Genomic DNA, 21,639 nt, shown 5'->3' with positions numbered 1-21,639 from the left:
AATGTGGCACTGCGTTAACAAAGGAAATGTGCCATCCTGGGCTTTAAAATATTGCAAATATTCTATTGGAATTATCTAAATACTGTTATAAATAAAGTTATGTTCATAAGCACCCATAAGTGCTGTTCAAAACTGTAATATTCAGTGTTTCAAGACATATTGACTATTTTACACAGTTTGCTCATTTGAACAGTTCCTAGGTCGCATTTAGGAGGATGTATGTCGTTACAACGCCTACTTTTACAATGCATACCTTTACAACGCATTTTTACACCGCAACATCCATTACAACGCATTCCATTACAACGCATGCCATTACAACAAATTATTTGAAACTACCTTTACAACACATTCCACTACAACGCATACTACATTTACAACGCATACCATTACAACGCATACCATTACATTGCATGTATGGTAAGTATTGGATAGTGTAGGGGTAAAAATTACTATTCTAACTCCAGGGGGGTGCAACAGTAGGGTAAGTGTTGGATAGTGTAGGGGTAAAATTATTATTCTAACTCCAGGGGGTGCAACAGTAGGGTAAGTATTGGATAGTGTAGGGGTAAAAATTACTATTCTAACTCCAGGGGGTGCAACAGTAGGGTAAGTGTTGGATAGTGTAGGTATGCGTTGTAATTGTATGCATTGTAATGGCTGAATTGTCATGACATGCGTTGTAGTGGTATGCGTTGTAGTGACATGCGTTGTAATGGTTGCGTTGTAATGGCATGCGATGCGTTGTAATGGATGTTGTGTTGTAAAAGTTTTGTTGTAAAGGTAGTGCGTTGTAAAAGTTGTGTTGTAAGTGTTGTTTCCCCATTTAGGATCCTACAAGTAATTTATAAATTGAAAGAATGGAACTTTTATAATGGCAAAACATTATTCAATGAAAGGCAAACATGCCTTTAAAGTAATTCACTAAATGTATGTCATCTGTGGAATTAATCAGAACTCTGGATGACAAGGAATCGGTGTGTGTTTTAGCTGAGAGTCTCATATGGGAAAAGCTTCAATTTATCTTTAATGACCCAGTCCTTTCGTAGAATACTCCCTTTCTTTAAATCATAGGTAACATTTGCATATCAATATGTAAATACTATTTTGTGGGAATACCAATGTATTTATGAGTTGAAGTATTTATTTATGAGTTGAAGCATTACAACCATAGCATTTTGGCTTTCCTTCTCACACTAAAAGAGATGGTTTGGGTTCTCCACTATCCAACCTGAAGCAGGGTAGAGCTGCAATTTCACTTTCTTGCTTTGCTTGTAGGTCTTATAAATGTAAATATTCTGGTACACAACTAGTCAAGGCATAAATCGTACTTTTTACATTCATTTGTAAAAAGCTGCAATTAATTACCATATGGGAAAATATTTAATTATTCATTGTCCAAACTGATGAACCGAAAGTGTCTGAACCAACAAAACATTGCACCACTCAACCCACCTTGTGTGTATTTCTGTCATGGTCTCTTCTGAGGCCCTTATTAGGAGTACAAAATTATGCTCCTCATAAGGAGTGCCTAAATTATGTAATATCTGAAGTTTGAAGGCCTGTCCTTCTATGTTCACCAGAACATTGTTAATATGCTTGTTGGTCCAGCCTATTGTGTTTAATCTGTTACATCGCCAGCATTTGGCTCATCAATGAATTTGCTTTTAAAAGTGTTTTACTATGTTGTCAGTGCAAGTAAGAGAATGGTGTTTTCTTAGTCAAAGTTTCTTTTAGACCCATTGCTCAGAAACATATCTTCTTTCTTTTGGGTAAGGGGCGAAGTGTAAGCATTAATCTCGCTTAGTGATTTGCAGAGATGTGCATTTTTTACTGAGGTTTCTGTGATCCCTGGATTTTTGAAAACTTAAAAAGTGTCTACATATGTTTGGTAGTTGTGGGCACAGTCTGGAGAAACTCCCTAACTGAGTCCCCAAATCTCACATTTTACCCATGCTCAATCTGGTTAGTAATCAGAGTTAATATTGACCCTATTGTGTTGAAATTAGATGTGGTACATCATTCTACTGATAAGACAGTGGAATGATTACTTATAGTTAGGGCTCCCGGTTTTCATGGTATTTATTTTTGGGCCACTTCCGTCTGTATTTATCTATATTTATTTTTTGGCCATTTTATCTGTATTTATCCATATTTATTTTGTGTTTGCGTATAAATAAAGTTGTAAAACTGTACTTTTCCATATCTATTCAACTGACAGACGCACACTCATACTTTGATGTCTGTTGTGTTTTAGCTATTTAAGCTGCCAAATATTATACAATACATTCACATGTAGACATTAGCACTATACCACAAATATATGTTAACATATTCTGTTATTTAAAGACATTTCATCCAGTTTTTTAATTTGCCATGCTGTCCATATGCTCATCTGCTGGCCTATAATTCATGAAAGAAAGCACGGAGAGTCGCTTAAAAGAAGCACAATTTTCTGTATTTATCCACTTTTAAAGATAAATGTAGACAGAAAACACATTGTTTTCAGTCTGTATGTATCTGGAAAAATCCATAAAAACTGAAAACCGGGAGCCTTACTTATAGTTCATTATCTTCCTATGGGAAAGTTGTATTTAACAATCTCCATCATCACCTCATGTATGAACTGTGAACCCTCACTGTCGTATTACGTTGAAATTAGAATAAATACTAAGATAGAAAGATTCTGTCTTCTATTGTTGATATTTGATCAATTGGAGACAGATCACTTGTATTTCTATGATTGATGGGTGATTAATTGTTTGAAAATACTTGCATACTGCATTCCAGTGATGGTCCAAGAGAGCTCAATCTATATAAATTGATTAGATTCCTTATATTTTAAAAGAACCTCCTGTAACTAGAGTAGTTCAAATATTTTCTGTTTAGTTCAGAGTTTTAAAAGAGATCCTGCCTTGCATAACGCCGAGTCTTCATATCTCTATCACTAAATGCCTTGTTTTAATCAAGGCTAGGCTATGCCAATTCCATCTGTTTTACTTCATAGACGCCAACTTGTTCAGCATGCAGCTTCTCATTTGGTTACAGCTAGAAATAATCATACTATTCCTAAACTGAGGTCCCTACGTAGGCTTTCCATTCAATCTAGATCATTTTCAAGGCTGTAAGAAATATTCATAAGGAAATCCATGCTAAGACCCAAGCGTCCCTGACTAAAAAAATGATGTTGCAACTTTCAACTGGCATTCTTAGGCCAGCCAACCTCTTTCTTCTAGACATTCAGAGAATACACACTGTTTAGTGACTGCTCTTTATCTGTAGCAGTCTCTAGACAGTGGAATACATTTTCTCTGGCCCTTTTCAGAGGAAAAAACTATTTTCTTCTAAGACATTTGTTAAAAACATGGCTAGATAATCGTTCGGGTCAGTGGGCTTTTACTTTCTGTTCTGATGTTTCAACCCCAAGAAGCTGGGATATGTTGTCGTTTAAAAATCAATGTAACGTTTGCCACCCGCTTCTCTATGAACTCATATTCACTGTCTTCATTACATAGCATCCAGAATGAGTCTTTTGCACTACACAGAGTTGCAAACTACAAGATAGTATTAAAATTGTCTTGGTTGTTTCAGAATATTTTCTTTTTATTTTCTATATATTATTTCAGTCTTAAGGAGCCATGGATAGAATTATTTTTTTCCTTCAATTAGTAACCTGAAGATTGCATGGTCAGAGGGTGTTGACCAGCATGAGGCCCCATTCACTTCTCCACATCTACATTTTGTAGTATAGATAGATGTTTGAGAGGATGTTTCGATGTACTTGTTTGGTGAGCTGATAGACATGCACATTTCACTTCCTTCCCCTGGTGTACCTGACAATGCCCCTCAGAAGGTATTGTATGAGTATTGGAACTGAGGATGTGACCTGAAAGGTTTGGTAAAAGAAAACATGGAGGATAATTATGAACATAGCTCGTATATTCTAAATAAACAAAAAAATATGAAGTTTAATAAGTTCAGTGTATATCTGAGTTTCATTGTGTTTAATTGAAACAGGTACTTGGCCCCTTCATGTGTGGTTATAACGAGATTGCTCCTCACCTTCCTACCTAAAATATTAGACAATTAGGTGACCTATGTTTTTCACTCCTAAGGATGATGAATATCAGTCCCTGAGGGAAGATGAGCAGTCAGGGAAGAGATCTCCGCTTGATAATATATACGGGAAAAGAAAAAAATGTATTTACCTAAAAAATAAATATTAAACACATGTTTATATTGAATATTAATGTAAATTATTTTTATACGTTTATGTTAAACATAGAACAAAATAAAAAACCTGCTACAGCACGATTTATTTACATTTGAAATAAATCTTTAATTCCCTCCTAAAGAACACAATATTTGTAAAATGCATTAATAATTATTAAAAGTGATTTAGAGAATGAATTACAATTAAATGTAGTTATACTTTAATAAAAGATATTGTTACATTGATTATTACATTTAAAAATAGTGTATAAAAATATTTTATAATTAAATACTAAATATGTAGTTTATATATTTCTTCACATTAAATTATATATATTTATATTTTTAACCAATTTTAAAATAATTTTAAATTTTACATTTCTTATCTGGTATTATTTTAATTCCTTACTTCTATTATCATCTATGCGAGGGTATTGCAGTATCAGTGGTTGGCCATGTGTAGTGCTGGACTTAGTAGTGTTTTTTTTTCTGTAGTAACTCACACTTGGATTTTGTGAATAGCTAAAAGTAGTGAACTTATTCAAAAATGTTTATTAATAAAAAAATATAATTTACCTTTGTGAATCAGAACCACAGATTTCAGAACTGAATGAACTACGTTTAGCACCATGTTTAAAGCGCGTTCTTCTGGACTGTTCATCTTAGAGATGTTGCATGTCACAGAAGAGCGCATCCCAGCACATTAGCCTAGCACAGATTGAGCCTCGTGGTGTCTTTAGCCTGACCTGAATAGAGCTGAAATCGGTCATAAAGTAACTGGAGCTCTACTATGTTTTTTTTTTAAACTAGAGACAGGTATTCTAATTTAGTAGCTGAATGGAATTAGTATAAGTGTCATACTAATGAATGTTTTATTTGTTCCAGATGCAAAGAGTTTAGCCGAAATGCTTATGAGGTAAGACACATATTTAATACACTTTTCATGTGTAAAATCAGTCCTTCCTATTTAACTAAGCACATACATTACATGTTGAAGTTGGAGCTGATTCACAGAGAATCAACTAGAAGTTAGAAATTTGTGCTTCACAGGTTTTTTTCTTTGATTTGCATAGATTTCTGACCTTTGGGGTATGAACAAAAATCAAAAGGACTACTCATGGAAATGTGCACAGTACATAGATTTCTATGGGCAATCCTACTAAAATATATTTATTTTGAATGAGTCTTCCTGTGGACCAGACCCTAGCAATAATATGAAGACATTTAGACTCACATATGGTTTTTCATTTTTCTTCACTTGTGTTTCCAGGTAGGAAATAATGTTCCCTAACACAATGAGAAAAGGTCTTTTCACACTTTTCACAATTTGTTCTAGTGGTGTTTGGTAGTAGATCCTGCCCTTCCTCCTTCTGTCCACCAACTCCAGACAAAGACTCACACCCCACCAGAAATCTGACAAACCACAGCCATGTTGGAATGCAGAAGCCATGATCATCCCATAATTCCAAGACTCCCAGGTGGTGAAGCACAATGGTGGTAGGACAGTTCCAACATGGCCAAGTATCGAGGAAGAATGGTGATTGCGGCTACAAGCTCTGAGCTGGAGACCGATCCCCATGCCTGGCTGCCTTGGGTCATTGAGCCAATGGTGTTTTCTGCAGCTTGCCTTACATGTGTGTCAGGGCGATGGGGAACATTGGAGCACTCCCTGATCCCTGAAGAGTAGGAGTCTCGTCAACCCCACTCTCCAGAGCACCTAGGTAATGCAGAATTAACCTCTTCCATGTGGAACCATGGGTGTCAGCATGCCATCGCCTGCACAAATATGGGGATGTATGCCACCATTATTTCACCAGGGCTTGGAGCCCTGCTATTTTAGAGGTAATTCCTCCCTTGTTTCAGGCAGGGGATTACACCTGGGTGGAGAAGGTGTTGTGGATATTAAAACAAGTTATGTCTCTGTGGGTGGTCATTACATTTCCTAACATTCACCATCCTAACCATCTGGGTCCTAACCAATGGTCCCACAAATAGCCTTAAACATATGATGTGGGACAAGGCCATCCTTCCAAATTGTCCAGTTCTAAGTCCCATCCATCAGAACCTTGAACATCAATCTGGGGTCTTCAAGGTAGCATTTGCTACCCCCGGGTTGCTCTGTAGTATCTCAGGTACTGCCCTCCCTTTGACTACTACCAGTTCATGAAGGCAACATCAAGAACACAAAGGGAAGGGGACTGTATAAGACCTGTTGACCTGTTGACTTTCAGCAGTTTACAACCCTCTTTACCGCCAGAAGGACATAGGAGACTGTTCTGAAGCCAAAAGCCAACAAGTGGTCAACACCGTGTTGTCCTGGGGTGTAAAAGGGTGCGTTATATCACTCCTGCTATCCCTGCAATTTATGTGAATGTTCAGCATCTGCTCCCATAAATATCACTTGAATGTAGCAACTATAACTCAGGGCCTATAATGAGGGACAAATGCTTCATTTGTTTGGGATGCTGACATATCTGACTGTGTACATAAGACACTCCTAGGATAAAACTGTATAGGTCTACTTGCCTTCCAGTGAAAGAGATAAAAGAGGAAGTCATGAGGGAGTAAACAAGACAGAGCCTTTGAAGGAAAAGAGAGACAGCAACTGATGCAGATCCTTGGAGAGTGGGTCTGCAGAGGCGTGCCTTCAGAGCCTTGCAGAAGAACATGTGATGTTCTGTTTCTCCAGAGAGTGCCGCCCCAAGGCCGCCAGTTCTCTACTTTGAGGAAGCGTCCGTCTAGAGTAAATATGATCTCATCAAAAGGATCTGTGCTCTATTTCATACATTTTTGGTTCTGATATGGTAGGACCCTGATGTGTTCAATTCTTTCTGTTTTCATGAAGTCTGGCTTTACTAAGAAATACCACTATTTTCAGTATTTCATTAAACAGTAGGAGTCTTCTCAAGGAAACAGTACAGTAAAATCTTCCATAAATAAGCTGAAATGAGAGTATGGGATCTGCCTATGTTTTTGATAAATTTTGCCCAAGCAATACAACCTTCTCATTTGTTTTGAAGTACATTTCATGGAAGTTCAAGACTTTTTGCAGAAATTTGTGGCAATCACAGATTCTCAGTTTGTATGTAAAATGCAGGAAATGTGCATATGCACACATCTACCACATAACTATATTAGTCTCTTGAAACCTTTTTATGGACCAAAAATATATGTAGAGTTGGCATTGGCTCCACCCAGAGGAGTGCTATTGTCTGCTTTGTGTGTCATTGCACCTTGCAGTAAATGCTTCTATTGAAATTCATGAGGGACTATTTTATACTATTTTATAATTAAAAATACACTCCATTATCATGTTTTTTCTCACAATCTTATCTTAACCTAGTATTTGCATGTCATACAGAAGCAAATCATTTTTGCAGGCTTTATTTGTGACAAAGCACATTTGTGAATGCAGCACACCTAAACAGGATTTGGGAATGTCTGTGTTGGCATGTGTGATGATGTGTTGCCACTTTGAATCCAGGTCTCCTGGCTTTGCCATTGGGGGTTTTATTTATTGTATTTTTACTGTGGAAAAACTATTCTCCTGTTTCCCTCTACCGATTGTGAGGATTTCCGTTTTGTTTCTCATCCTGAAAAAAGATTTATCCTGCTTAAGTCAAAAGTAAATCTGTGTTCATTTTCAAGGTGGGAAACAATTTGCCAAAGTTTGTGCTTACGCAAAACCTTTTGGGTGTTTACCAGTTTTCTCGTGTCCCTTTGTTAAATACAAATAACTCAATTCTGTGAGAAATGTTACTTATAGTTAAAATTATGACACTCTATTGTAAAGGTAAGTGTGAATTACAAAAGTAAATTTGCAAGAAAGTCAGATTTAGGAATGTAAATAGCCATGTACCCGGGTACATAATGCTTACTTTGGGATGCAGTGGATGGGATTGTTTTATATCATTAGCTCAAATTATACACATGCAGGGTAGTCTGCAAATGGCAAATGCTATTGCTTTGCATTAGTATAAATGTATTTTATAATATGCATTCCATAGAATGTATACTTGTTGGGTCCTTTCAACATGTGCTGTGCGATAATTCGCTCTTAGCACTACGCCCATGAGATAAATATATATGGCACAATGTCATGTAAGGAGTGATAGGAAACATTGATGTCATTTTGTAAGATAAGAAATTGACACCTTTTTCACCCCTTGGCCATCAACCGGCCACATCCATATCTGACTACAGATAGATTAGGATTTTGTATTTATGGCCGAAATCAATAAAATATCATTATGTTTAAAATCTAGACCTTAATTAGAATATGGAATGGGTCGAGACCGTCTCCAGCCACAAATGAAACATGGCTCTCTAAAATCATTCATGGGTATGAAATTGCACTTCATGGAACAGCACACTATTTTAAATGAAGCAGCCCAGGCCAGAGCAATTTCTCAGTGTCTGGGTCCCTAGAGGCTCATTCCCCGCAACACCTAACTAAGAGAAGATGGATGCTGTAAGAGGCTGAGAATTTGCTGATAATCCCTGGCTTGAAAAGATGCTCCAAAGATCCCACAGAAGTAAAGAGCTCCTGTCCTAACACTGATCCCTTATTGATAGCCAGGACTATCTATCGACAAGTAGTACCAGTAGTCCGCTTTGTGAACATCAGTGGGGTTTTACATCATCCTAAAGTACCCAGCTTGTCCAACACCCGCCGTGAAGCAAGGTCTAGTCCTGGATTGATGTTCTCATTAAAATACTGCTTTACATAAGTCAGGACTTTTCTTCACCAAATGCCCAGTCAATTATTTTCTTGTTTTAGAGACCTCATCGGTGCAAAGCCTTAAGCCTTTCACCAAGCGCTCCATCATGTCAACTTTACCCATGATGCTCTGCTTCTAGAAAATGAGATGCTCTTGAAAAATGTGTCTCTTATGCATCAAACCAGGTGTGGAACGCCCTAGGTTTACCCCAACTTAATCAGAGGCCAAGAAATGGTTCAGTGATGGCCACTATGCTCTCAACCAATCAATCAGTCAGGAGCCTTGTAAAGCACGACTACTCACCCGTTAAGGTCTCAAGGTGCTCTTGCACGGTGAAAGGTGAGAACGGGAAACCAGTGCCACCAGTGAGTGCACAGTTTTCTACATTCATAAAATAATCTATATACTGGTTATTTACATAGCCAATGTCACATACTTTGACAGCATGACGGCTAACACCTACAATTAATGCAGGGAACCATTCTTTATTTTTTAGAGGGCACAATTTTTAAATGATTTCCGTATTTGCACTCTAGAATGAATTGATGAAGTACTTCCATGAGAATATTCAATCACTTTGCACCAATGCTTCATCTCAGTTATTACCATCTATGCTAGTGCACTCTCGCCCACTTTCCTCCATCCATCCGGTCAGTGACCCGGAGTAGATAAGGCTCTTATGAGCTTTCAACATAGTTCCACGCAATGCTATCTGCTCCCCACAGTAGCTAAGATTGGGCTCCTGGATATTACCTCCCTCCTTCTTCCATTCATCAACACAAATAAGGATTGGACACATTTCCACCTCCTTCAAAAGCCCATTATAGACCCCTGAATTTGGGAGAGCTCCAGTCCAATCTGGTGAATTCCTTGCATTTCAAAAGCTTTGAAATTTGTGGTGATTGTATTACTCTCTGTCTTCTGTAAACTACTACTGAAGCATTATCTAGGAGATCTCATTCTCTTACCAGAGGTACACATGGATTTCAGAGAGAAGTCTCTTGATCATTCTTGACTTATTTACGGCCTTCAGCAGTTAGTCTCTGAAAAACTCGCCTTAGGTTTTCCTAGTCATTACAAATATCCCAATGCCCTTAATACACTGTGATAAGCCATGACCTTTCTCTGGGCTTCCAGATACTACACGTCTTAAACGATTATGAACTTGCTACTTACCGTTGATGTACTGTGTACCATTGTACACATAACATTAAGTGACCTCATTGCTAAAATCAACTTAAACTCTAAAAAATACTGACTTTTTGCCGACTACAGTTACTGGTGCTTCCTCTACTCAACGACACCCCAAACTCAAAGGTTCTCAACATGGAAGTGTGATTGTGAGTGCAATATATTCAGGTGGTAGCTATAACCACAACTAGCTATTTTCAATGTTATGTTGATCTTAGCCACAATGTAATTTAGCAGTGTTTATTTTTGGGGTTTTGTAAACCTATTTGGCATTGCTTGCTACCCATGGACAGTGTGTGAATGTGCAGTGACTAATACAGGAGTGAAAATGAGCTGCGGATAGGCTTTCGACTCTGTGGCGAATCCTCGCAGAAATGGGGACGGATTTATCACTTGCTCACACCTTAATATCTTTGCACCAAGGAGCTAAATCATGTGTTAAAATTGGTGCAAATGGGGAAGTGTCTCAAAAAGGGGTGCGTTCTTGTCCCTTTGCTATTTATTTTATATACAAACAATCTCAGCTCAGAGCTCATCAAGTGCACCCCTGATGTACCAAAATTACAAAGGTAAACAACGTCGCTCTCTTTGCACGCCTTTATGCGGATGACGCTGTGTTAATCGCCTGCACTCACAAAGCCCTATGTTTCTTGGTTCTTTCGTGGGTTTTATGGCAAAACTTGATTTAACAACTAATTTTGCTAAATCTTTCACAATGTCATACTGCCCGAAGTGCACACTGTTGTTTCCTATTACAGTAGGTTTAAACACTCTACAGAGCACTAGAACTTCTTTGTTACCTGGGGTCACTTCTGGCTCATGCCCCCCCACCCCCCGAAATGCGCAGAGCAGGTCAAAACTGTCAAAACTTGTTGGTTCACTCCTTAATTTACCATCTCCTCCGGGTGCGAGGGTGCTTTCACTCCTGTACAAATATATTCCACCCAGTGTGCACCTGTTGCAACCTGCGGGGCTGGGATTTGGAGAATCAGTGACCTACAGCTACTCCAAAGGTGAGGAACATGTTTTTGTAGGAGAATTCTTGCAGTGCCCGTACCGACCTCCCACTTCGTTTGCAACCAGGAGCTTGGTGTGATGTATTTAAGCATCTAAATACGTATCCGTCCCCCACTCCTGTGGCTATCCAACATGAGTACGGAAGAAGCCTCCCGACAAGGAGAATAATTTCTGACTGTTTGATCTGCAACAAAGGTCTCTCTACCCCTTGGGTGGTGTACGTGAAAAAAACATTTGACGGTAATGGTCTAACAAATATTTTCTCTGAGGCTGGCGGATGTGATCTCCCAAGCAGGCAACAAGCCCAGGCCCTTTTGATAGAACAGCTACAAGCTAAAAGTCTAGACGTGGACGGTGAAAAACCAAGTGTTACATAGATCTCATTTCTGGGGTCGTCGGTACTAGTTGTCTGTGGAACACCAGTGGGAGCGCTCCCTTTCATTTCATTTTAGGGCTGGTATGATAAAATACTCTTTGTTTCCTACGTTGGCACCAGCATAATTTGGAATCTAGAACATGTCCCTGTAACAATGTGTCCAAACAATCAATGATTCATTTTACTTTCATCTGTGGCTATCATACATTTTATACCGAAAAGTACCTCATGCTTCTTCTGTGACCTATAAACTATCAAAAATGTTTGCTAAGCTTTTATTGTGAACAGGTAAAGATGGCATGTTTGGTGTCTGTGAAATTGTAACTTAAAATTCTATTTAATGTTAAAGTCAAATTATAAATTACAATTTTGGAAATGCCACTTGTAGAAAGTTGACATTTTCCTGTCATATTTGGTGTCTGCAACCTATTCCTGGGTCACATGGCTGGGTGTAGTTGGCAGTTTGACTCTGTATATTCTTACCACACAATATAGGGATTAGGTGTAGTGGAATGAGCCATAATTGACAGGATGGGCGGGGCTGGGCACAGACCCTCTTGCAACTGAATAGACTGCGCTGTGCCTTCACACAAAGTACTTGAGACCCTCAGAAACAGTCTGCTGGTCGTTTTCTGGATCTGCCGAACGACTCTCAGAAAACTGCCTTCTACTGCAGCCTGCTGTGTATTTCAGAAGACTGCTTTGCTGGACCTGGAAGGACTGTTCTGCTGGCTGGAGCCTGCCTTGAACCCAGAGAGGTCTGCCATGCTTCTTGAGCCCTGTTCCACGTCTTGAACCCAGTGCTACCAGAATGACTCTAAGGGCTAGCTGGCTGGCCTCCTAATCATAGTGGTAAAAATAGATTCTTTCTGAATCACCCAAAAAGTCAGAAATCCATTAAAAAAGTAAAACGAATGTTATGGGCTGTAGATATTAAATGTTTTAGAGCTGGACCTTGTGAATTAGTTCCACAGAGAGCAGCAGCACCTGTGTTGACACTACATACATGTTTGAGTAGTTGCCCACTGATTGGATTAGAGTGTTTTACCTACAGTTGTGATTTTTGGATTATGCTTATTTTAGCTTTCACACTTGCCAATCGGTCTGAGTGTACATTGATCAGTCTTTCTGTGGAGTACGTATTCAGTAATTTCATGATAGATGACAATTGCTCTAGAGAACCTGCCTTGCACAGCAAATATTGGATTGTGTGGCATCTCAATGCATCTGCTCTCTCCTTGGCTTGTTGACAGCAAGAACACCAGAACGTCGGACACCCTGAACAAGCAGCAGACTCTCCGGATGCACATAGACATCCCTCGGGCCCAGCTTTTGATTGAGGAGCGAGACACCATGGAAACAATTGGTATGAGACGCTTTTTATCACTCATATGCTGCACCAGGGGCTTCTACACTAACATCTTCAATGCATGCATCACTCTACAAATTTACATTGAAATTACAATGTTCTGTCACTCTCAATCTTAGAACGGGGCATAATGCAAATGAATGGAGGGGGCAGCAAATGAATAGAGGGGGGCAGACAAGAACTGAGAAAAATGAAATATATGGGCAAAATCTGTGAGTTCTGGTCCAAACTGAATGTTTATGGAAATATAATGACCGGTTCTCACAGACTGTGAGGTACCCAGGTGCTGTTGTGCATGCCTGCATATGCTAGGGAAAGCTCACAAGGCTGAGGCTGCTTGCCGTAGCGTAGGATGAAAAAAAATGTTTCGCCCTCAAATTAATTAATGCAGACATTGGCAAAGTATGGTAATTCTGGCTTCCATGTAGAGCAGGAGTATCAAATGCAGGCCCATGAGAGCCAGATTCATGTTAGACATAGGTAGATTTACATACACTGAATCTACATGGGAATTATTTACATAGTCAGTGGTTAGTCTGGAAATGCACATGGATCCGGCCCTCTTGGTTCTATGTCGGACTTCTCCAATGTAGAGAAAGACACACACACACACGTACATGGGGCAATGAGTAGGTCGAAAACATTGAAAATGGTTTTCTGAACCCCCCTCCCCGTTTAAAATGTTATGGAACCATGGTGACACGATCTGAATATTGACTACTAAAGAAGAATTGAACACAGGTTACATATGTGGTGCATACATGCACTAAGCAAAAATCGCTGTTCTGCTCAAGACAAAATTTAAAAGAACTGGTAAAATGGGTGAGGCACCATTATTGTCCATCAGTACTGCTCACAGATTTGTGTTATTTCCTGCAGACTGCCTGCCTATGTCGCACTCTTTGTGTACCACTGGGTATTCCCGTGAGAGAGTGGATGAATACAGGGAAGCTTGAAAGACGAGCCCTGTGGAACACCAGGGGCCTCATTGCACAAGTGCCCCTGGGGCGCAACAAGCGTTTGAGCCCGCTTGTTCACCCACAAGGCACTTTGGCATTACACAATGGGGCGCAGACCCTTGTGCGGCCCCTTCTGTAATACTGGCATCTTTATCAGCACTATCTCGAAAGGGCATTCCTCATGTGTATGAGGGCGTGGCCCCATGCAAATGAGGGAATCGCTTTGCCTCTGTGCCTGTGCCTATTATGGACGGGGGCACAAAGGCAAAGAAGCCGTCGGAAGGCGCACTGACAGAGCGCCACAAAAGCTGGTACACTGTGACTGCACCCCGACGGCAGACCTCCGAAGGGGGCTAAAGGAGTCCTATGGACCCCGCCAAAACCCCTCTGCAGGCAGATGCAGTCACTCACTGCACCTGCTTGCAGGGTGATCCTGCCTCCTCCTCTAAAGTGCAGGTTGCATGCCGGTTCTGTATTTTACTGGAATGAGCTGCCCTGGTGGGCGGCAATTTCTTTGTAATAGGGTGCAGCGTCCCTATTTGCATTGGGCACACCTTTTCAAAGGTATGCCGTGGTGGAAACAGGGAATGTGCGCCGTATTGATAATACACCAGTTCACTCATTCAATAGTTGGGGATTATCACCCTTCTTGGAGTCAAAACAATTTTTTTTAGATAATACTGCTTTTTCAATAGTGTGTGAGCATCATACTTTGTAAATTCACATTAAAAAAATAACCTCAAAAGCAAAGCTCTGAAATTGTTTTCTTCTCTAGATACATCAAATTCAAAAGTATCAAAAAGTCAGAAAAATGTGTCAAACACTTCTTTACAGTGCAGTATTTGATCTGAAGAAGGGTCAGGGACCTAGCACTTTTATGTCGGTAGTGCCAGAAAAAACATTATAGTGGAAAGCTATACTGTCCTGTTCTCAATAAAATAATGTGAATGTGTTCATTGCCAAGCCTGTTCCAATCTGCTTACCCCTCTGTGCCCCTTCCTCTCTCTGTGCAGATGACCGGTCCACGGTGCTACTGACGGACGCCGACTTTGGGGAGGCCTCGAAGCAGAAATCACTGACAGTCACGCACACGGTCCACTACCAGTCAGTGTCTCAGGCGACCGGCCCCCTGGTGGATGTGTCCGACGCCCGGCCAGGAACCAGTAAGTAGGGTCCTCAGTGTCCTGACCTAGGCCGACTCTAGCCAGTAGTAGTTGCAGATAGTTTACCAGGTAGTCCCCTATACATTGTGTCATCCTGCACAGCAGTGACACTCCACCCGCCGCTCTGCGCGCCGGGCTCAGCTCTGCTTGTGAATCTCGTCATCCATGACACAGGATGAGACATGGGTTTAGAGGGACATACGTTGCATTTGTTTTTAACATTGACCAATTTGTCTCCTATACAGGCAAAAGACAGTTGAATGATTGCCGACCCTATGCACATCTACCTTAGAAATGACATGTGTCTTAGTTGATTAAAGCTTTTGTTTCCATTAGGGATTTCTTGGGGATTTTCAGAATGACACCCATTACACATGCAGGGGCAGATTTACAAACAAGCCCCTTGTTTCACATTTGCGTCATTTTTAACATGGGAAAAGTGACGCAAAAGAGGCGCAAGGGGTTTGTAAATATGCCCCGCAGAATTTTGTAACTGCAAACAAGGCGGTAGTATCACACAAGCGACTTTTTCTCAAGGAGATAATCTGAAGCTGTTTATTTGCTACACATACCCTAGCCATGCTACCCAGATTCAATAAGTTGCCTATTTCTTGGTGGGTACCAGAATGGCAGTGCAGAGCGTATGCAGATAAAACAGCTCTCCCACAATCCTTTACGGCTCATACTTATCACCTGTTGTCTCAAAACAGCGAGATGGCGCAGCGAGTCAACTCGCTGGAGACATCTGCGGCCAGATGTAGTAAGCATTTTACTGATGGGCCGTTTGCAACTGGTAAAATGCTTTTTTGGTATGTATCAATCCTATTTTGCGAGTCCGTAACCTATTACTGTCTCACAAAATGGGGTTTGTGAGTCGCTATTAGGAAGTGGCGTCTTAAGAGCGTCCCTTCCTAATAGAGAGCCGCACTGGTATGGAGGAATGATTTGCGACCTGGAATTTGATCGCGAAACATTCAGTTACCATAAACTTCAAATTAGTTTTAACCCATTCGCAAACAGGAAATGGTCCCTGAGGGACCCCTTCTCCTCTATAAATGTATGTGCAGACTTTTGTTAAGAGCAGGCAGTGGTCCCAGGGACCAGTACCTGCTCTTAAAAAATTAAAAGAAAACTTTTCATTTTTCTTTTTGTAACACATCCCGTTTTCCTTTACAAAAAAACAGATTGCTTTATTTAAAAGCAGTCACTGACATGGTGGTCTGTTGACCTCAGCGGGCCACCATCCCTGTGATTTTTGTGATTCCTAATGGGTCGCAAATTGCGACCTACTTCATTAATATTCACAAGGTAGATCATTTTCAACCCACTGGGAATCACAGAAAGGTTTGTACACTTTTGTACATGCTGTTTTGCAATTTCCTAATTGCAAATCGCAAGGATTCACAATTAGGAAAACGCAAAATGGTTTCTTAGTACATCTAGCCCCTGGAGATCTCAGGTTTGAATCCTTGCACAAATTCACTACCATTAGATTGAACACTGTTAGCGTAGGTTATTTTCAGTGGTTTGAAATATGAAAATTCTGCATTAAAGCAGGAAAAAGCAAACGTGGAGGTGTGAGAACCTATCTAATCATTGGCACAGACAGGAGCGAAATTAGCTTCAATAAATATATCTGTGTTATGTTTGTTATGTATAAAACAATTTTATCCATAATGCACGATCAGCTTGGATCCCTGTATTAGAAGGATTTTCTTGCCTAACCTGACATAAGATTGGATTCCCTCAACCATCTAGCCATGAGCCACACCGGTGGTTTGTATGGGGGCTACTTACTTATCATCCCTTTCACACAGGGGTCTTCTTCCCATCCTGTCATTCGCTGAACAACCTTTGTATCTGCTTGGAAAAAACATCAAACATTCCTCAATTTATCATGATTACAGTATTATTTTAATTAAAGTAAATTGAATGAACACTATGATAAATTGCTAGACAATGCTATGTGGAAATAAACTTAAAACTTGTAGAAAAGAAAAAAAACACTAAATTGAATCATTTATGTAGCATTGTAGGCAAATCACATTTTAGTAATAGTTTCGTATCATCGAATAAGTCAGCTCCAACAGAGACTAACCCCATTTCTAATGAGACGGGAACACGTTGCTGATGCATTGAAATTAAGTGCCACCAGAGGAAAATGTCTGCAGAGCCAGGCTTCAGTTCATGCTACAAAAATATATATATTTTCCCCATTAATTGGCATTCGAAAATGGAGCTTATTGACAGAGCCAGAGAGCAGATTTAAGGATGCATAGTGATTCGTTTCAGCATCCTACAAATCTACTGATCACTTTATTTACGAAAAAGTGATTAGAAGACTAAACAATGCCAGAAAGGTTCAAGTATCTGCATTTCGATAAGTAAGTAATGAACCTTCGAACATGCTTCGCAATGATGTGACCCTTCGGAAGAGTAGCAACTCTATAGAGACTGCAACCTAGCAAGGCAAGCCGAGTCCAGGTGTCGTTCCTTCCTGTGGTGACCTCATAGCTGGGGACCAATCTAGCTGTAGGGCCAGATGTACAAAGCATTTCACAGGTGGGTGTTATATTCAGAGATTACTTCTCTTTCTTTGCTCTCTCGTGCTTGCTAGCACGAGAGTTCTCTTTAATGATTCTGGAATTCAGTTCTTTAGTCGTGAGGATTCCTTTCACGTCAGATTGGACGTTGGCTTACTCACGACTGGACGGCTCTGGCTGTGGGTGCTTGAATCTGGAAATAAGCTTAAATAAATACACAAGCTTCAACCTACGCAAGTTTCCTGCCTTCATTCTTAACATATTTGGCGACGATCGGGATTTTGCTGCACCCACGCCAGCCAACTCACCTGAACTCGACCACTTCGCTTTGTGCTTCTTCAGCTGAGCCTGCCTCCAGTCCGTCTCCTTCCACACCAGGTCGTATGCTTCTGGACAATTTTCCTGTCCATTTCCTGGCTCCCGGCGTAAAATTGCCTAATTTCGTCGCCTTTCCCCGGCGCTACATGTCTCTGGCGGTTACCGTCTCGCGCTTAGTCATGTGCGCAACGTTCTGACTTCCTGCTCGCGCTACCACACGCGCGCCACGCTTCAATCGCAGAACAAGCTCCACCGCCTTTAGAGACCCACGTCTCCCTGTTTCCTTGACGACGATGCCGGCGGCCATTTTCAGCGGCCTTTCAAGCCTTTTGTCCATCGCGCTGCGTTTTTCACGCACCGCGCTGCTTTTTACACGCTTTTCATCAGCGATTTCATCGCTTTGTTGACATTTTCAAGTTCCTCCACAGCGATAGGCACGCTCATTGCCTACCATGTTTATTTGACTTCCTTTTTCACGTTTGGAGTCATTTTTCAACCACAGAGATAGGCACGCTTTACTGCCTACCATGTTCACGTGAATTTTCATTTATTTCACAAATCTTCAAGTATCCTCAGCGATAGGCACGCTTCATTGCCTACCATGTTTATTGACCTTTTCATTTCTTATTTAAGTCATCAGCGATAGGCACGCTTCCTGCCTACCACCTATTTCAACCTTTCATTTTACAACATTGTTTAACACTTTACTTTCATTTTACCAATACAATGGCTTCTTCTCAACAGTTTCAAACACCAGCTCCTTTCCTACAAACTCCTGGGAAACCTACTCTTGCTTGGCGCAATTGGCTAAAAGGTTTTGAAAACTATTTAGTAGCCATTGATGTCACTAAGTATGATCCTCCTCGCAAAGTTGCCATTCTCTATGGTTGTCTGGGAGTTGCTGCTCAACAAGTTTTTGAGAACTTACCCCTTGTTGCTTCTCCCGCTGGTGAATCCGGTGACAACTGGGATGTTTTCCAAGAAGCCATTGCTCGTCTCAATAAACAATATGACGATGAACCTAGCATTGTATTAGAACGCCATAATTTTTTCAAACGAAGACAAAGTGTTGATGAATCCGTAGAGGACTACATCGCTCAGCTTAGAATCTTAGCTTCCACTTGTGACTTTGGTGCTAGTACAGACGCCTCTATCAGAGATCAATTTATATTTGCTTGTTATTCAAAAAAAATCCAGGAGCGTCTCTTAAGTTGCAAAAATCCTTCTTTAACTGAAACAATTGATATTGCCAAGGGGATTGAGCGTGCAACTTATTCTTCTAAGATTCTACAAGAAAGCATTACTCAACCTTCTGTTCATTTAGTTGAACAATCCTCTGGTTTCACTTCCATTGACCTTGTTAACAGTTCTTCAAGACAACCAAATAGAAAACCTCTCATTTGCTACAGATGCGGATCCAGGAACCATCTTGGCAATTCTCCTACGTGTCCTGCCTCTGGCAAAAAGTGCTCCTCCTGCAAGAAAATTGGTCATTTCCCTTCTGTTTGCAGGGGTCGCAAGAGATTCACTAGAGTCAATAATATTGAGATTCAGGAAAATGTAGAGTCTTGTTCCTCCAGACTCAATGATGTCATGTTGTCAATCGAATGTGATTCCCTTTAATTTACCAAAATTAAGAGTCCTTTGTGTGAATTGTTGGTCGGTACAATTACTATCCAGGTTAAAGCCGATTCCGGTTCTCCCATCACCATTTTGTCTGACTTCACGTTTTATGCAAATTGGCCTAAAGTTGTTCTTTCCAAATCTGATCTCCATCTCAAAGCATTTGGTGAAAAAGACATCGATATGTTGGGCTTCTTTTATTCCAACATTGCTTGTCTAGGCAGATACACTTTCACCAAAGTTTATGTTGCCCTTAAAGGCAGGGATGTTGTAGGTTGGTTTGACCTAGCCAGAATGGGCTTGATCCTCAAACCTGGTTCTGACCAACCCATTGCCTTAGGCGACATCCCCCATGACTATTATACTAGTCATGATTCTGGGAACTTTGACATTTCTGATCTCTCCTTTCCCATAATCAAAATAGACTCCTTGCTGAGTTCTTTCCCAAACTTATTTAAAAACAAGGTTGGCACCGTACTTGGTTTTAAACATGAAATTCGACTTAAACCCAATGCTCAACCTGTTGTCCACAAAGTTCGTCCTCTTCCTTTGAGCGCTAGAGATGAACTCAAAAGCGTTCTTAAAAACCTTTGTGATGAAGGAATCATTGCTCCCTGTGATTCATCTGAATGGGTTTCCCCCATTGTCCTAGTTCGCAAGAAAACTGGAGAGGTCAGGTTGTGTGCCGATTTACGCTCCCTTAATAATAATATCATTGTTGATTGTCACCCCCTTCCCAAAATTCACGACCTATTGGCTAATCTGGGTGGGGCTAAATTCTTTTCCCTCCTTGACCTTAGGTCTGCTTATCACCAAATTCCCTTGTCCCTCAGGTCTCAAGAGTTAACTACATTTATCACTCCCTTTGGTGCTTTCAAGTACCTTAGACTTCCCTTTGGCTTGGCCTCTGCAGCCAGCATTTTCCAAAAACTTATGGACAACCTTTTTCAAGACATCCCTGGCGTACAAGCGTACCAAGACGACATCTTGGTCTATGCCAACGACTCTTTTCAGCACAATCACACCCTCAATACCGTGTTACAAGTCCTGGAAAAAGCCGGCATGACTGTTAGACACGATAAGTGTAAATTTGGTGTCCAAGAACTGGATTACTTGGGTCACTCCCTTTCTCCCAATGGTATCAAACCCAAATTCTCGTTAATTAAAGCCATTCGTGATGCTAAACCCCCCAAGGATCGTGATGCTCTTCGCTCCTTCCTTGGTTTGTCTGAATACTACGCCAGGTTCGTTCATGGTTACGCACAAATTGTTGAACCCTTAAGAACACTCTTAAGAAAAGGTGTAAAATTCGTTTGGTCCCAAGACTTGCAAAAAGTTTTTGACCAAGTCAAAAAGATCATCGAAGATTCACCTGCTTTGAATCCCTTTTGCGACGGCTCTATGTGTTTTATCACTGTAGACGCCAGTCTTACCGGTTTGGGCGCTGTCCTGGGTCAGTGGGTTGAGGGCAAAGAACACACGGTTGCCTTTGCATCCAGAACCCTTCTTCCTGCTGAAACCAGGTACAGCACAATTGAAAGAGAAGCCCTGGCTTGCGTCTGGGCTATTCAAAAGTTCAAATCCTACATTTGGGGTCGCGAGTTCGAAATTTACACAGACCACAAGCCACTTATGCATATGCTCTCTGATAGTGCCTCCAATAGGGCTTCCGCTAGACTTGTTCGTCTCCTTTCTAAGCTTCACGAATTTCACTTTGTCATCAAACACATTCCCGGAGGTAAAAATTTCAGGGCCGATTGCCTGTCTAGAATGTCTCTAACTGATGATTCAATTGTAAATGATGATATTGAGTGTGTTGTTGCCACCATTGATGCAGTTGCCGAGTGTCAACCCATTTCTGAAGCAGAATGGAATACAGTTTATGCCAATGATCTTGTTCTCTGTAAAGTTAAGGATTTCATTGTCAACAAATGGCCTGAACGTAGAACCTTATCCACTGATCTTAAAGGTTTTGATAATGTTTCAGAAGAACTTTCTTTGGTCAATGATATGGTCATGCGCAATGATCTATTTGTTCCCCCTCAGTCTGTTCGTGATCATATCATTCGCTCTGCTCATCAGGTTCACCTCGGCATCTTTAAGACCTGTCAACGCATCAAACAATTTTACTGGTGGCCTTCAATGGA

The 21,639-nt window shown here is 40.7% G+C and overlaps 1 protein-coding gene across 1 annotated transcript in view; it reads left to right on the top strand.

Annotated features, from left to right (window-relative positions):
* DSCAM (DS cell adhesion molecule) overlaps positions 1–21,639 on the top strand; it is a 985,823-nt gene that overhangs the window by 858,874 nt on the left and 105,310 nt on the right. Inside the window, exons 28-30 of the mRNA XM_086935432.1 lie at positions 5,098–5,128; positions 12,771–12,883; positions 14,859–15,008. Coding sequence (XP_086791558.1) covers positions 5,098–5,128; positions 12,771–12,883; positions 14,859–15,008 — 294 coding nt within the window. The remainder of the gene's footprint in view (positions 1–5,097; positions 5,129–12,770; positions 12,884–14,858; positions 15,009–21,639) is intronic.

Source organism: Lissotriton vulgaris, chromosome 8 (assembly GCF_964263255.1).
Source record: "Lissotriton vulgaris chromosome 8, aLisVul1.2, whole genome shotgun sequence".
Classification (NCBI taxonomy): Eukaryota; Metazoa; Chordata; class Amphibia; order Caudata; family Salamandridae; genus Lissotriton; species Lissotriton vulgaris.
Note: the sequence above shows the minus strand (reverse complement) of the source record. Positions and strands in the feature narration are given on the sequence as shown.